Raw genomic sequence first — 18200 nt, forward strand, 5'->3', positions numbered from 1 at the left:
TGGTAGACTGGCTATGCTATATTGCCTCTAGGTGTGAAAAAATGTGTGAATGTGAGAGTGTCTGGTGCCCTGCAATGGACTGGCGTCACATCCAGGGTATGTTCCCACCTCATATCCAGTGACCCCGTGAATTCAATTCAATTCAGTTTTATTTGTATAGTGCTTTTAACAGTGGACATTGTCACAAAGCAGCTTTACAGAAATATATAAATGCAAAATATAAATTTTAAATATATGAATTTATCCCTAAATCCCTGAATCGGGGATAGTTTTCGGATTCGCCACAATAATGGCCAAGTAAAGACTTTTTACTTTTTGAGCGTAATGTTTATGCAAAGAAAATGATAACGTGCACTGCAAACAGATTTTATTTATTGTAAAGTATTGTGTCGTGCAGTGCAGACTGAACAAGGATGTAGAATTATTTTTTGCCACCTTTCCTGAAGATGCGCCAATCAAACGCAGGCGGGAGGCGGAGGCCCTGCGCAGAATCAACGCCATATTGATGCCCACGAAGGCACCCTGTCTGTTTCCCACTAGGTAGCTGCTTGAACGTACAAGAACAGCAGTTAATGTAGTGGCACTGATCTGCCTCGGGCTAAATGGCTGTTTATTCATTTCGAATGGCGGTGCCACATTGCTTACAAATTATTCTTTTGATGGCCATACTTCAGCATGGCCAAGCTGGTCGGTTATATACTGAAGAAGACCCGCTGGTCATTTTAACCAGTGACACTCTGAAGCAAACCTTGTTCAACTCTTCCACAGCCTGGCTGGTTCAGTTCTACTCGTCGTGGTGCGGACACTGCATCCAGTACTCGCCCACATGGAAAGCGCTAGCGGGAGATGTGAAAGGTAGGAGAGAGATAAGTCGGGTTACAGATTCTCCAGCTGGAGCTCCCCTCTGGCTAAATGGTTAGCCATTGTTTAATTTCCTTCTGCACGTAGCTTTCGCTAGTTTGCGTACGAAAAGTAAGCAAAAGCTAACGAGCTAATGATAGTTAGCTTCTGGCCAGACCATGAACTTACAGGAAATACCTGTTTATAATTCACAGACGATCATCTGACACTAAAGAGCTCACTGTCAGCGGTTTCTTATTGCTGTTTTAAACTGTGTACCTTCTGTTTTGTCGATGGCATGTTGAGGAAAGTGATTGCAGTGTCGTAGTGTCACAACAGCATGGCTATTATTATTATTATTATTATTATTATTATTATTATTATTCAGCACCTGTATGCACCTGGTGATTAAGCCCCTGTTTGTACAGCTGTTCACACAGCTGCTGAGTTTCTGCTCTTTTCACTGATGTCTTATAATTATAATTCATTCATTTGGTTAAGCATGTTAATCTTCTCTTCTAAATTCAGGATTGCACTGAATCATAGTCAGAGGTCTGATCTGATATGTGAAAAGTTACAGCGAGCTTTTGAGTCCTGAACATGCCAGAGTTAGCAGCTGCTGCTCCAGAGACCACGCTGAAACCTGGAACTGAAACTTGCCTTCCAAGGCTTGAATGTGTGCAAACCTCATTCCTGCCTTTGTGTGCCAGCTTAGCTACCAGTTACTGAGCTGACTGTGTGGATGAGAGCCGATTCTGTAAGCAGCTTGGAGAAATCAGAAAGGAGAAAGCATACCATCAGACATCAGACATCCTGAGTGCTCTGCTTGGATAAGTAATTGAATTAACAGCCTGATGCTTCATGCTAATTAGACTGTCTAAAATGCAGACTGTACCATGTACCCCTCAGAAATCATCTCATGTTCAGTGCAGCGGAGGGTGACGATGCTATAAAGGTCTCTAGTTTAACACGTCAGCCCAAAAGTGGATTAATCTATTAGCGCCACGTCTAACAAGTCACTAAAAGTAGACAAGGTGTTGAGAGTGAAGAGTTTAAAGCCTGCTTCAGTGGTTAATCTCAGCTGGATGCTGTACATTTGTACCCAAGAGCTGCTTCTGTAATCATAAAGACTTTCCTGTGCTTATTTGGGGATTCCTACTCACAGTGTACTCATACTGAACATCCTTTCAACACACGTAGTGTACAGATGTAGAAGAGTAATGATTTATAATCCCACTATCCGGTGTCACCCAGAACCCAGAGGACGGGTTCCCTTTTGAGTCTGGTCTGAGTCTCAAGGTTTCTTCCTCATCTTGATTTAGGGCAGTTTTACTCGCCACCACCGCCTCTGGCTTCCTCATTACGGATCTACTTCTAACTAATCTGCATTTCTTTAAAGTTGCTTTAAAGTTTTTTGTTTTTTTTTAAGTTGCTGTCCATTGTTAAAAGCGCTATACAAATAAAATTTAAATTGACCTAAAGTAGTCCTAATTCCTGCTTCTTTTCATAACCTGTTTTCTTTCATGGGACATTAAACCCCTAACCCCATGAGTCACAAACCTGACATAATATTTAAGAGACAGGGAGTAAATAGGAATAGTTTTGATATTTCAGGCGACTGATGGAACTCAGCCATTTGTTCTGTTGAATGCTTTAAGTCTGGTTTTGTTGGCACAAGCTGTCGGTCTGGTGGCTCGTGAGTGGCTGCCTACCAGCTGTTCCCCTTACAATAGGGGTCGTACGATCCCATTGTGCTGTGTTGACCCTGGCATGCATTCCCCCACATGACCCAAAACACCCTGAGCCCCTCCAGCAGGTGAAGAATAATTCAGCAGATCTGGGGAAGGGGGGTTTCTCTGTGGGGGTGTTCCAGGAGACTTGTGATGCCCTCCAGCTATCCCTTTCTTTGTACCCTAATTTCTGAACCACCCACTGCAGCCTCTGTTTTATTATTTTCCAATCAGTTTTCTGGCCAGACCCCATCTGCTTCTTTTCTGCTTTGTTTTATTTGATTGTTTTTATCTGTTAAGCTCTACGTAGGCTCAGTATTGCTTTCTGTGGTTACAGATGGTGCAGGAAACTGAATATGTGTCGTCTTATTTAGAACTTCAGCTATTCCCAAGTTCGCAGTACAGCAAATCAAAAATTAAATCATAGTGTGTCTGGAGTGCAAACTCCAGCCATGGTAATTGTATAATAACAATAATAATTATATTATGATTGGATATGCGCACACCACACACATTATGATTAACTGAGCGCTGTTTTTAACAGGTGGAGATGTGGTGTGTACTTTGGCATGTGGAGGTGATACTTTATCTACTGTTGTGTGACTTGGTCTAACTCTAAATTTCCTTTCACCACAGACTGGTCTCAGGCCATCCGTATTGGAGTTCTGGACTGTGCACATGAGAAGAACTTTGACATTTGTAAAGAGTTCAGCATTCACTTCTACCCTACATTTCGGGTATACATTGTAATTTAATAGTTATCCTTTGTAAATGATGTGTATTTATTTTTTTAAATGAAGCTACAAATCTGTGACAACTTTCAGAGATTCAGTGTGTCACTTATTTCTTCTTATCTTCACTGTATTAAGAATAACTCAATATTTTCTTCCACAGTACTTTAAAGCACATAGTACTACGTTTGACATTGGAAAGACATATCGAGGTGAGACCTGTTCACATTTGCTGATAATTCCAGATTTGTTGGTTTCATTTATTTTAGGCTTATTTATTTCTTCCTGGTTGAGCTCTGATTTGTTTTGCCTACCATTAGGAGCTGATCGAGAGATTCAAACAGTAAGACAGCTGATGGTAAACTTCCTCCAAAACCACACAAGGCGGGACTGGCCTGCTGGCTGCCCTCCACTGGAACCTGCCAGGTCTGTTCACACGCACACGGGATTTAGAAATGTTTCTTCTGGTGGTGGAAAGCAGAGAAATTGTGACACCAATTGTCAACTGGTGGAAATTTTCAAATACCATTGAGCAAAAGTACAAAGGCAACTAATGTATGTCCCAAAAAAAGTTGTATGCCTTGTGCAAAACTTTGTATATGTATGCGTGTACATCTGCTTCACAAACAGCATCGTTCAGATACTTGTCTGTGTAACCATTTGTGTATCTGATTAAAAGCTACGTATGTCTGCTAGAACAAAACATTCCTCTTCAGCAGGTTGCAGTGTTGACCTGCGAAACCTCGACAAGCATACAGTCAGCGACTAGTGGCTAACGGGAGATGTTTGTGTGTTTCTCTTTATTCAGACCCATCCAACAGAAAATAGAGAGTACAAAGATCTCTCTATCGGAGAACACAGTTTGTGCTCTGCTGTCTGTTTTAGCTATCTAGCTAGAGTTTGTGAACAATCTTGTGTCTGTCAGCCTTAGAAGCCTCTGGGAAATTTAACCTGTGGTCTGCTGTACACAAAGTGCTGTGAGCAACCTGTTTCCCTTCAACCCTAAATTATATTTTAGCTAGCTATCTAGCTACATGTCTAGTTTTTTCCAAAGGTTATGTGCGGCTTATGGTGCTGAAAATGACCACAATTATGCCATGTTGGCAGTGATGCCCAGGCAGAATGCTGCTGCATCAGGCAGTCACAGTAAGAACCAACCAGCTGACATTAGAGAAAAGACAAGCTCTTGAAGGTGAAAGGGTCTGCTCTTTTATCTGGCACTCAGTAACTGAGAATACTTGGGAAAAATCCCAAACAGCATACTACTGTACAATTAATATGTCAGTATACTATCTCTGTCATTTATTTTTAGGCATACTATTTAGCACTTAGTCTGCAGTTTGGGGTGCAGCCCTGAATTCTCTCTAAAATCTGTATTACTTGGCACTCTGCATTGAGAGTAATCTGTGCAATGCAGAAGGGCCCACTTTATGAAAATGTTCTTCCACAAGTAGCTCACAACGGAGAGAGCGAAAATTCCAAGTCTTACATCCAGCTGCTTTAAGATCAGATATGTAACATCAGCCTAAGGTCTGCAGAGCAACACTGAGTAAGTCCTAATATGTAGGTGCTTCTGTGTCCTGTGACCAGTTCACAGTTGTTGGACATGAATAGCTATAATCTGTATCAGTTACTTATCACAGCCTTGGTATTTTTTTTCATGCTTAGTAGCTAGGTTAACTAGCTGTCACAACTGTGCATTAACAAAAGCCTTAACTTTAGTTAGTTAGTTAGTAAGTTATAGAACTCAGTTTCGAGGTGTCTGACAGCCAGTTGAAACATAGAAACTGCAGCAGATACTTTAGCATTGTGGAGAGTTGGTGTTTGCTTTCAGCAACCATATGGTAAACCTGAGGCAGGTGCAGTAAGGAAGAGGAGTAAGGAGTAATTAATGAAGACAAGCTGAATGAAGCTTGTTAGGAAAAAAAAAAAAAGATTCTCCAGTTAAATATGTTGCAGTTCTATTAAAAATATGTTTACCCATATCAAGAATTTCAATTTCTGTGAACACAGGAAATGAACACCCCACCCCCCCGCACGACTCCACATCTTTCTTCCTGGTTACATGCATTGGATGGCCTGCATTTGCATATTGCAACATGATAGTTTCTTATGTTTTATTGCACAATAACACTTTCCTTTCATGTATCATGCCATACTAACACAGCTTTTTCGTTTTCAGCTCTTCCTGAAAAACATTTGTATGTTTACAAAGAGTATGGCACTTTTCACAATTTAACCAGTCTGTGCCTATAAATTATTTCACACTAAGGGATTAAATCTTAAAAAAAAAAAGACGTCAGACTCCTATAAATGAAGGAGGCTTTAAGGAGTCTGACATTTATCAGGTTTATGGAGTCTAACAAAAACATCAAAAATATTTTACGTCAGCTTTCATGACAATTCCATTAAATGTTTATATTGTGATATATAATGTACCATAAAGAAATATGGAAATATTATTACATAACTTCTAGCTAAATAGTCCACCCATAGTATCTATACATAGCTATTGCTGACTTGCTGTTGGACACTTAGGGATTACTGCATCTCCTCTGCCTCTGCAGTGTTAATATTCAGTCCATTACAAGTTATTCAGTAATAGGGGGACTGTCATCCACTTTTGTTTTTCTGCTGCCTTTTATAGGACTGAGAACATTCAGTCTTTGATTGGATTGAAATCAGATCACTACACTGCAGTTATCATAGAGGATGAAGAATCTTACATTGGAAGAGAGGTATGTGCAATGACACCAGTCAGTTTTTCTTACCATCAGATGATGAAACAGAATTGCAACTATAGATAACTATAGAAAAAATAACTCTCAATAACAATGAACTCTCAAGTCCTTCTCTGCTGACCTAAAAATTGTTTAAAAAAAAAAAGAAAAATAAAGAAAAAAAAGGTAAAGCAAATATATTTTTCTTCATTTATTGTCATCTCTCTTTCTTTGTGTATATTATCTGAATATATAATTGAAAACAAAATAGTGGGGGTATTCAGCTAGTCGTAATTTTTCTCCAAATGAAGCATGAATTTAAACTCTTCCTGCCACAGCCTCCAGACTTCCTAAGTAATGGGAGTTTAATTAAATGGCAATATAATTTAAGATTGTCGTACTCAGCAGCCAATCAGATTGTTTTATGTAATCATGCATCTCTAATGATGAGTGTAATCATTTAGATGTGCAGTTGCTTCATCACCAAACATTCCCTTCACTGAAAGTAAGGGGCCCCAAACATGTTCCAACATGACCATTCGCCTGTGCACAACGTGAGTTCTGTGAAGACATGGTTTGCCAAGGTTGTTGTGGAAGAACTTGAGTGGCCGGCACCGAGGCCTGACCTCATCTCCACCTTTGGGATGGACTAAAAGGCTGTCTGCACTCTAGGCCTCCTCACCCAACATCAGTGAGTGACCTCACTAATGCTCTTATGGCTGAATGGGTAAATCCCCATAGCCACACTCCCAGAAGAGCCTTCCCAGAAGAGTGGAGGTTATTGTAACAGCCAAGGGGAAACTAAATCTGGAACGTTCAACACACACATAGGTGTGATGGTCAGGTGTCCACAAACTTTTGGGGCACTTTCACTGCAGCATACCCAAATGAATGGATGACTCTTAGGTTCTCTTGAGTAATGTTTGCAGAAATCATGTGCTGCAAAATGTGGTACTCAATAATGATATATTTCATATATAAAAGACAAACAAGATGACCCAGACATTTGTTACAAGATCCATATATCTACTTGGTAGGAGGCTGCTGGTCATTCAGACGCTAGAGCAACACGTCGTTTGCACATCTTAAATGACATGCAGTTCTGCCCATCAGCCCCTGCAGCTCCACAAGCTTCTCCTTCATTGTAGCTGGACCAGAAGTGTGATACATTTATTTCAGAATTCTGTGACTTTTTTTTAGAGCTCTGCTATTGTACTTCACACGATTTAGGGTGTGGACAGAGCCTGGGAATATGATGGACCTTCTGTGGTTGGAGTTGACAACAATGGGCCTCATTTATCAAGCTGGATACAAACGGATGTATTCGTATTCATGAAAATCCTGTAATTTCAGAAAAACATTTGTATCCTACTCGTGCTCTTGAGTGTGTGTAAACTGACTAATGTAAATTTCAATTGAGCAGCCTCAAATCATGTATATTGTGATGGATTACTGTACTTTTATATACAGATTATCTCAGGTGGTGACCTTTTAATGCTATGCCACACTTTATTAGAGTCAGCGCTAAGTGTCTGATCTGGTATGTCTCAGGCTGCAGTGTTCTGTATGTACCCTAGTGTGCCATCATCGGTTGTCCTATGACACTTACATGCCTCCAACACGGCATGGGGAGAGCGCATTGGCACATACTGGCAGACAGTAACCAAGACATTTTGCTTTGAATAAAAATAGTGGTTTCCGTGCTTGATGTGCTTGGTGTCCATGATCACCAGGGTACAGTAGTTTTTCATTTCTCTGTTTTCATGCCAAATCACTTTCTTTTCCCCTCATGTAATTCACATCAACTTTTCTGTAATTCAGCTCAAGTTTTTGGCCTTTTCAAGGGGTTCTTGCACTGATAAATAATACATATATTTTTACTGGCATAGACAGAGTCAAAATAACTTTGACTTCTTCCTCTGAGAAAGCCTTTTTTTGCCGTTTACTTGTCATTTCAGCACAATGAGCTTTGTGGGCATCACTGAATGCAAATCAGCTGTGCCATGCACATGTCTGGTAATTTACAGGTGATTGGCATTCATCAACATACACACATGAGTATGAAGAAAATCAGCATATCTGAAACTTTTATAAATCCAGTGGAATTTTTTGTTCGGTTTGGCTTACGCAAACAATTACAGACAACTATTAGTAGCCGCAGACCAGTCAGAGTGTCCATGCTGACCCCTGTCCGCTGCCAAGAGCTCCTACTGTGGGCATGTGAACATCAGACCTGGACCATGGGACAGTGGAAGAAGGTGTCCTGGCATTCATGTGGACGTTACTTTGACACATACCACCAACCTACATTGTTGCAAACCAAGTACACCCCTTCATGGCTACGTTATTCCCTAATGGTAGTGGCCTCTTTCAGCAGGATAACTGCACCCTGGCACACTGCAAAAATTGTTCAGCAATGGTTTGAGGAACATGACAGAGTTCAAGGTGTTGGCTTGGCCTCCAAATTCCCCATCCATCACCTATCTGAAGACTTCTAAATAAATGCATCCAAATAAATAAATTAATTTATTAATTAATTTATTTAATACCTTAATAAATTAAGGCATTAATTCATTAATGATATATCAGTGTTTGCATAAAACTGTATAAAAGTGTGCTTAATCATATTGGCCAGTAAATTAATTAGTAAAGTTTTAGATCTAGTTTAAAAATAATATCCCACCTTGACTTGAGGAAAATGATATAGATTCATCCATTTATGCTCCATCCATCCATCCATCCTCCTATTTATTTATCTATCCCTCCTTCCCACAGAAACATTGGAATTGAGATACATTTTCATTACCTTTAATCATTTTAGAAGTTAGTGGATGGGCCAGCCAATACTGAACTTTTGTGTTCACCATCACCAAGTTACACTTTACAGAGACTTCACAGGTTTGAACTAGCCTGATTTAACAGTGAAAATCAGCCATCTGCTTGCTGTGCAATGTCTGTGGTCCAACAGCTGACTGTAATTTCCTAACAGTCAGGTGGAATGTTTTTTTTATTAGTGACTATTTGTGCACATGTTCTGATTTTATATATAAAGTGGTTGCTCAGTAAGGCCATGCAGTGTGACATCCACAGTGTTAACTGTTGCAGTTGCACTGAAGGCCTAAACTTCAAATGCACATCCCACTGCTGGATATAGCCTAAACAAATGAGTTGATGAAGAATAGCTTCTTCTTATCTAACCTTCTAGATATAGTGCAAAAATATTGTTTTCTCTTTGTATAGGTAATATTGGACCTAATGCCGTATGAAGGTGTGGTAGTGAAAAGAATCCTGAATTCAGAAAAGGTCCTCATGGAAAAGCTTGGCATCACTACTGCCCCTGCTGCCTACCTCTTCTATCCCAATGGGACACATGCAGGCATGGATGTGTAAGTCATTCACCTGTAACCAGACTAAGAATCTAGCTTTCCTGTAGGAGTCTGTGCTGCTAGGACTTGTATTACTAACAGTAGTTTACCTTGTGCTGCGGGGTTGCATTACATGCAGTAACCCTAGCATTAATGTAGTTGTACAAGGTAGCAGTGTGTGTACTGAGTATACATTCAATAACTCATATGAACTGAATAAGTGATACATTGATTTAGTACAGTAAGAATTATACATTACTCCTGTCAACTCAATTTTCTCACAGGCAGAAGAGAATACGCTTTTTCTTTTCTTCCTTCCTCAAACTACTACCTGGAGTTCACCGGAAACAGCCCTCTTCAGTCCAGCAGCCTGAACAGGCAGCTATTAAAGACCAGAGCAAAAGTGAGCTGTTCAAAGAATTTGACAAGTAAGCTTGCTTTTCTACTTAAATGCTTTTTGGAAGAAAATAAATTGATGCTGAACCCCAGTTAACTAGCGTGAAAAAAAAAATCCTTCATAATTTAAAAACACATAAAAGCTGACAGGTCCATGAGTATCACCAAAGGAAATCTTCTAAGGCAGGGGTTGCAAACTGGCAGGCCGCAGTCCAGATACGAACCCAACAAAATATTCCTGCAGACCAAACTGAAAAAACTGGCCATAGTTCAGAGACTCCAGTTTTGTGATCATGAACCCAGCGTCTGTAGCAGATCCTCTGTTGCATTGTGTTTACGCAGATCATTTAGCTGATGGCAGCTCATCAGAGAATATACTACTTACAGGACTAGAGATAATAGGTTGAAAGGGAACAATTTCACAAATTTTCATAGATTTTTCATTTCATTTACTCTCTCATGTCTGATTAGTGAAGTGATGATATGGCTTGTACAAAAAAGTCTACTTGTTGGTTAAAGCAGAATGTTTAATGATGAATATACAGAGAAATATATGTTTATTTTCTTCACTTCAAGTTCAAAGCTTAAGAAAAAACATGACCACTGTAAATAGATGAGTCTTATTTATAGGCATGAGCTAATCATTAATGGTTAAGCTTTAAAAGGGAACATCAATCACTCTTGTTAGAGGATTAGCCAAACATTTGTAAGCAAGGAATTTTAGAGGAATACCACCGTTTTCCATTTCATGAAGAACCTGAATAACCTTTTGAATAACATTTTGAGGCCCAAAACATCTACACTCTGAGAAAAAGGTATTAAACTGTATCTTTGCTTGTCACTGGGCTGATACTCTTAAAGGTACCTTGGCTTTTTACATTTAGTGTGTTTGTGTTTACCTGGGAATGTGAATGTAATGTACCTTTCAAAAGTATTTAAGGTACAACTCGGGTCCATAAGGGTCTATTACCTGCCTTAAGACATGAGTTTTAAAGGTACACTACATTCAGTTTCCAGGTGAAACATACATGCTAAAGATACAAAAGAGGTCCCTTTAAGCATACCACCCAAGGGACAAGAAATTGTAATCTCAGCCTGTTATGTGAATCTATAATAAAAACTGTTTCAAAGTTGTTGCACACAGACCTGTTGTAGCACCATGCTGACAATCAATAAATGGCCACTTCCTGTGAAAATGGCCGTGTTGTATGATAAACTACCAGACATTTGAGTAACTTCACTGGAACTCTCACTTGTGAGTGTATTATTCACCTAAACACTCCTGTGTCTGGTATTTAGAGCATTGAACAAAACCTCCTATCTTAGGTTATGTACAAGCAGATTACATTTTGAACTAATAGGCATTTAAAAGTCATTGTTTAATTTAAAAGATAGTCAGTTAAACAGATGAGATAAGCTCAGAACTATGAGCTCGATCCTAACTCTAAGTATTATCAACAAGTGAATTGCTTGGTTTTTTTTTTGGTTTTTTTTTCTTTTAGGTCTAAAGTGTACATGGTAGACCTGGAGTCTGGCTTGCATTACTTATTGAGAGTGGAGTTGGCAACTCACAAGACCTTAGAGGGAGTGGAGCTAAAAACCTTCAAAGACTTTGTCACAGTAGTGGCTAAGGTAGGACCCATTAACATACAGGATTGTAACTATTGTCAATTGTGAGCTGGACTGATGGGACTTCCAACATCTTGTACCTCTGATCTCAGCTGTTTCCTGGACGCCAATCTGTGGTTAAGCTTCTAGAGACACTGCTGGAATGGCTGATCAGTTTACCACTGGAGAAGATTCCTTATGAAGCCATTTTGGACCTAGCCAACAACAAGATGAGGGTGAGACTCGACTTGGGCACACCTTTCCCCACCAAAATGAATTTGAAAAATATAAAACACAGTAGCATAGAATGTAATTTTAGTCCAGTGTGAGTTCAGTCTTTGTCCAACAACTATTACTGAATCTTTACCTGCCTACACAATTTATTATTAATTGTTAAAACAAAAACCCAGTATGATGTAGGCCATTTTCACATTTAGCCCATATATTTGAGGTTGTACCCAGGATCAATTCTGGGCCAGTTTTTGTTTCTTTAATATGTACTTATTAATATATTTATTTGATGATTTCCAATTTTGGTCCAGACTAGACCAGTTTGTAAGAAGCTTGTTAGGGAACTTTCACACCTGTTAGTCCGAAGTCTGAATTAGAGCATAATTGAGACTTTTTGTTTGTTTGGTATTTGATTTTGATTTGTTTGACACTGCCCACAATTTAAAAAGAACTTGTAAAAAATGGAAAAAGATAAACATAGAAATGACAAAAATCACCTGAACACAGAACTTTTAGAACTCCAATGATTAGACAGTTAGTTAAATAACTGATTTATCATTTTGTGCATCACATCCAGCTTTTATTTTACATTTTGCTTGCCAGTCCAAATATTTAGAACACTTGGCATTACTGCAGTGCTACAGCTCAGGTTGTGCCTCATGGTTTAGTTTAATAGCTCACAACTACACAAAAATGCTTTTCCAAAATACACGTTTGGTTCACTTCCTGCATTTGGGTTGAATCACAGCAAATAGTTTTCTCACTGCAATCAGACCATGCTAGAGGTGACTTGGACAGACTGAGACCACCTAGTTTAGACCCACTCAGAATGATTGTTTTGGTCCACATCCAAGTGTGATTTGATGTGAACACCAAAGAGAAATCTTCACCTTGATTCAAACAGACTAAATGCTGCATATATGAAAGCTTCCTTAGTTAAAGCTGTTTGCTTGCACAGAAAAAAAATTCAGTGTTTTATAAATTGTAGTCTGTTATGTTTCTATGCACCCTTGACTACCTGTTTGTAAAATGGTGTGTGTGTGTGTGTGTGTGTATGTATGTGTGTATATATATATATATATATATATATATATATATATATATATATATATATATATATATATATATATGTATATGTGAAACTACCTCCGCTAGCTTGCCTTCTTCCAATATATATGCATATGCACTGATCAACCATAACATTAAAACCACCCACATAATATTGTGTAGGTCCCCCTTGTACCATCAAAACAGTTCTGACCTGTCAAGGCATGGACTTCACAAGACTTCTGAAGGTGTTCTGTGGTATCTTGCACCAAGACGTCAGCAGCAGGTCCTGTAAGCTGTGAGGTGGGGCCTCGATGGATCGGACTTGTTTGTCCAGCACATCCCACAGATGCTCGATTCGATTGAACTCTTAATTATGCAAACGCTGATATTCCATTAATTCATTAATACCTTCATTAATGTATTTGCATCCATTTATTTAGAAGTCTTAAGATAGGTGATGGATGGGGAATTTGGAGGCCAAGTCAACACCCTGAACTCTTTGTCATGTTCCTCAAACCATTCCTGAACAATTTTTGCAGTGTGGCAGGGCGCATTATTCTGCTGAAAGAGGCCACTGCCATGAGGGAATACTGTTACCATGAAGCGGTGTACTTGGTCTGCAGCAATGTTTAGGTAGATGGTACATTTCACAGTAACATCCACATAAATGCCAGGACCCAGGGTTTCCCAGCAGAACATTGCCCAGAGCATCACACTGCCTCCGCTAGCTTGCCTTCTTCCAATAGTGCATCCTGGTGCCATCTGTTTCTCAGGTAAGTGCACATGCACCCAGCCGTCCAGACAATGTAAAAGAAAATGTGATTCATCAGGCCAGGCCACCCTCTTGCTCCATGGTCCAGTTTTGATTCCCACGTGCCAATTGTAGGCATTTTCAGCGGTGGACAGGGGTCAGCATGGGCAGCCTGACCAGTCTGCAACTATGCAGCCCCATATGCAGCAAGCTGCGATGCACTGTGTGTTTCTGACACCTTTCTATCATAGCCAGCATTAACTTTTTCAGCAATTTATGCTACAGTAGCTCTTCTGTGGGATCGGACCAGCCTTCGCTCCCCATGCACACCAATGAGCCTTGGGGGCCCATTGCCCTGTCGCCAGTTCATTGGTTGTCCTTCCTTGGACTATTTTTGGTAGGTACTAACCACTGCATACCATGAACCCCACAAGACCTGCTGTTTTGGAGATGCTCTGACCTAGTTGTCTAGCCAACACAAATTGGCCCTTGTGAAAGTCGCTCAGATCCTTGCTCTTGCCCATTTTTCCTGCTTCCAACACATCAACGTCGAAAACTGACTGTTCACTTGCTGCCCATTAACAAGATAATCATTGTTATTCACATCACCTGTCAGTGGTTTTAATGTTATGGCTGATCGGTGTGTGTGTGTGTGTGTGTGTGTGTGTGTGTCTACATTATTAGGAACACCTGTACACCTCAAGGTTTAATGTGTTGTGCATTCTGATATGCTTTTCTGCTCACCACGGTTGTCAAGAGTGCTTATTTGAGTTACTATATCCTTCCTGGCAGCTTGAACCAATCATTTTTGTCTGACCTCTCTTATCAACATATCCTTTCAGCCTGCAGACCCTCCACTCACAGGACGTTTTTTGTTTTTGGCACCTTTCTGTATAAACTCTAGACAATGTTGTGTGAGTGAAATTCCCAGGAGATCAGCAGTTTCTGAAATACTCAAACCAGCAAATCTGGAACCAACAATCATGCCATGGTTCAAGTCACAGAGATCACATTTTTTCCCCTTTTTGATGTTTGATGTGAACATTAACTGAAGCTCTTGACCTGTATCTGCATGATTTTATGCATTGATTGCTGATTAGATAACTGCATGAATGTGCAGGTGTACAGGTGTTCCTAATAAAGTGGACAGTGTGTGTTATATATGTATGTAGGTATACGGATAGCAAATCACATTCTTTGTCCAGCATTGTCAAACTGGAAACAAGAATTAAGTTATTAACTAGTCATTGATTACCTAGGAGCTTATCACTATGACACATGGTGCTATCTACCCTTCACTTAAAGCAAACCCCAGACCACTGTTTAAGGAGTAGCAGAGATTGGTCTTGTGGACTGCATCTGGGTTAAAAACAGCTTTTGCTTTGGACCTAACATACCACACCGTTAGTGCAAATAGCCTCGGCTTAGGGGAAAAAGTGTGAAAACTGCCTTAGTTTCAAAAATCATCTGCACCAGAAATGTAGTCAGCAGAAATTTTGCTAAATGAATATAACTGCTTTGGTATCTGTTGCACTGTGCTGTGTTGTGCCAGATCTCCGGACTGCACCTGAGTGAGCGCGTGCAGTGGCTAGGCTGCCAGGGCAGCAGTGTGGCACTCAGAGGATACCCCTGCTCCCTTTGGACCCTCTTCCACGTGCTCACTGTGCAGGCTGCCAGCCGACCGGACGCTCTCGCCAACACTGGTATGAAGAGCCAAGCGCTTTTAGCTTTCCTCAATTAAGTGGCTGAAAAGCCTTTATTTTATATTAAGTACTCAGATGAAGCATATGGGCTGTAAATGGACAGTTTCCTTTTTTAGGATTGAAGCTAGTTCAAATCTTTTATGGACAGATCTGCTTGAGGTGTTTATAGTAATTTTTGCTGTAGTTATGTTCATACTGAGATTTTCCTGCTTGGTAACTTTCACTCGTTTTCTCAGCGCTGGAGGATGATCCATTGGCTGTGCTACAAACAATGCGGCAGTACATTGGAACATTCTTTGGCTGCCGTGAGTGTGGAAAACACTTTGAGGAGATGGCACAGGAATCCATGAGTCAGGTGAAGTCTCTGGATGAAGCAGTGCTCTGGTTATGGAGGAAACATAACCAGGTTAATGCAAGACTAGCAGGTAAGCTACAGAAATGGAATATGGATTGGTGGAACAGATGTATTTGCAATATTAAGTTTCTAAGAATCATATTGTAATCAGATATACAAGGCAATAATTTTCATTCTGTATAGGGTCAATGAGTGAAGACCCCATGTTTCCTAAAACGCAGTGGCCCACTCCTGACCTCTGTCCAACATGCCATGAAGAACAGGATGGGCTTCATGTGTGGAATGAAGACATGGTCCTTGCTTTCCTCAAAAAACATTACAGTGCTGCCAACATCTCCCCCAAATACACCAGTGATGTCCATCCAGAAGCAGGCTCAGTTGTAGCTAACAAAGCCATATCAACCCCATCGAGTGTTCTTATTAAAGGGTTGAAGCCATCCCCTGACGGTGTTCCAAAACACATGAAGCAAACTGATAGACGTGGAACTGGAGGCATCCAAAAGGAGCCTAACCTCCCATTTCTGGGACTGGGCTTCTCTGGTGTGGACATGAGTCTGTGCGTGCTGTTGTATGCATTCTCTTGCATCTTTCTCATGCTCATGTTCTTCTTCTTCCGTGTTCGCTCCAAAAGGTGGAAAATCAAAAACCACAGACCTTTCGTATAGCAGTCAAATGCAACATTCGGAAATTCTTGGGCGAGACCTCAGTGTAATATAGGAAACTCCTGCTAGGGGTTGAAGGAAATGTTTAATTTATTTGGTTATTCTATTGTTCTGCTTTGTGAGTTTTGCTGTGGTGAGACTAATGTCCTAATGGCGAGGCTGATTTATGAATTTCATAGAAATTAAGATCATGTATCTGACCTACTTGTAAGGTCAAACTCTAAGTGGATGGTTTTTTCAGTCTTGATACAAGCAGAGGTAATGTTTAAAAGGTCAAAACTGTTTTACAAATATTTTAATCAACAGACTACTGAGGTCTAAGAGGTCTATTTTTATGGAAATAGCATGTGTAACAGTTATTTATAGACATTTTAATGAAGTAGAGTGTGCCCCTAAACGCAATTTGTGGAATTGTTTACCCCATCAGCGAGGGTTAGCAGCAAAGCTGGCACCCTTTAAATCACTGCCTTCTAATGACCTGCAATTAAACTGGAAAGAAGTGACAGAAGTTTTGTTTGCGTTTAACTCCTAGATGTGTTTTAGAAGGTAGTCTGTACTACGGACCTTTGGCCTCTTTGTTAATGGCCTTTATTGGACCTCATCATTAATTCAGTTCACATAGTGTTCTGTGATGTGATGGGATTCTCAGTTGTGTGCCAGTGCACTGGACCATTTACTCGACTTATTTTCCTTGCAGCTTGTTATATTAGTCATGCACTGAACTTTAGTGCATTAAGCATTATTTCCTCAGGCTCACATGATTGTAGCCTTGTTTTGAACAGTGATGTCGTTCAGTACAGCTGATTTTGATTTCTGTGCCCAAATTTCTGTGTAGTGCTTTAAAACCAAAAAAGAGTGATTTTGAACCTATTTTACTAGCTCATTTTGTCAGCTACTGTGAAATTATGTTGTGGTATCTCACTGAAAGCACACTTAAATTATTGATATGGAAATTGACTGTCTTAATGCATCTGTTTGGATGATAGGAATTGCTTATGTTGACTGGTGAATCAGGACTATTTCATCTGGAAATATTTTTTTATACATAATTTGAATCATTGGAAGAATATAGTGAATTAAGTACATAATAGAAAAAGATTATCATAGCTTTAATATCAGATCACAGGTTTTAATTTTGTGTTGAGAAGATTCAGGATTTAAAGCCATTTTATCAGGTAACCTGAAGTCTTTAATATCCATGTGCACTACAAACAGTATTTTTTGTCAGGATGATTTTTGTGTAGGAATTATGTGTAAATACTGGAAAATTTTGTTTCATTCCTGTTTCCATTTTTGGCATTTGATGTGCTTTCCCATTTATTTATCTGCATTAAATGTGAACTGTTTTAAACCTGTTAAAGCAGTTATGTACTTCAATGTGCTTGTTCTGATGAATTAGCCTTACTAAATGACTGCTTCTGTGTTAGGAGAGTAGGTAAACAAACCTCTCCCATGTTCATAGCTACACAGAAAAGTGGCCTTTCCAGCTGCTACAAAATTAGTTTTATTTTCAGTAATTTTAAGGATGGAGTATTTTTATGTGAAGAGTATTTTTGAATTTGTTGTGTATACTTTGTTGTGTAGTTGGTCTCATCCTCAAAGAGGAATTGCAGCATTTTTTATGATGAAAATTGTAACTTGTTTGAAAAATAAAATGTGTTTATTGGCATCAATCATGAACGTGTTATTACTGAGATTTTCGGATTTCTCATATAAATGCTGGAGTTCAACCTTCGTGTGCCTTCTTGTCAATTCTAAATATCACCATGAGATTACTGTAGATAGTACCACACAGACACCCTAAAGATGGCTGTAGATCTTCTTCTTTTGATAGCCTAAAGACTGCAATTGCTAAAAACAGTTCACACTCAAGTCTCCGTCATTGAATAGTTGATAACTTCACTTTGATACTATAAAGTTATAACTTTATGATGTTCATAAACATAGTATGATGTTCATTCTCTAGTTCCTTTCAGCAGTTAGCACTACTGACTCTAGTATACAGTTATAGAAGAGAAATTATTTATAATCACACTATTCAGTGTCACCCAGAAGAGG

At 39.6% G+C, this 18200-nt stretch overlaps 1 protein-coding gene across 1 annotated transcript; it reads left to right on the top strand.

The window, feature by feature from the left end:
- Positions 1–295: 295 nt before the first annotated feature.
- Positions 296–17816, top strand: qsox2 (quiescin Q6 sulfhydryl oxidase 2). The gene is made up of 12 exons (XM_026939893.3): positions 296–855; positions 3207–3307; positions 3465–3513; positions 3622–3727; positions 5949–6039; positions 9262–9407; positions 9671–9814; positions 11285–11414; positions 11504–11626; positions 14975–15125; positions 15362–15550; positions 15664–17816. The coding sequence occupies exons 1-12, from the start codon at positions 603–605 to the stop codon at positions 16143–16145; spliced, it is 1965 nt and encodes a 654-aa protein (XP_026795694.3). The 5' UTR covers positions 296–602; the 3' UTR covers positions 16146–17816.
- The last annotated feature ends 384 nt before the right edge of the window (positions 17817–18200 follow it).

The sequence above is a fragment of the Pangasianodon hypophthalmus genome, chromosome 24, assembly GCF_027358585.1.
Source record: "Pangasianodon hypophthalmus isolate fPanHyp1 chromosome 24, fPanHyp1.pri, whole genome shotgun sequence".
Taxonomy (NCBI): domain Eukaryota; kingdom Metazoa; phylum Chordata; class Actinopteri; order Siluriformes; family Pangasiidae; genus Pangasianodon; species Pangasianodon hypophthalmus.

What these genes read in the sequence shown, in the direction of transcription:
- qsox2 (XM_026939893.3), top strand. Translation starts at nt 603, where the DNA reads ATGGCTGTTTATTCATTTCGAATGGCGGTGCCACATTGCTTACAAATT. An exon ending in GCTAGCGGGAGATGTGAAAG is followed by an intron (nt 856 to 3,206) that starts GTAGGAGAGAGA and finishes CTTTCACCACAG; the next exon opens with ACTGGTCTCAGGCCATCCGT. An exon ending in CATTGGAAAGACATATCGAG is followed by an intron (nt 3,514 to 3,621) that starts GTGAGACCTGTT and finishes GCCTACCATTAG; the next exon opens with GAGCTGATCGAGAGATTCAA.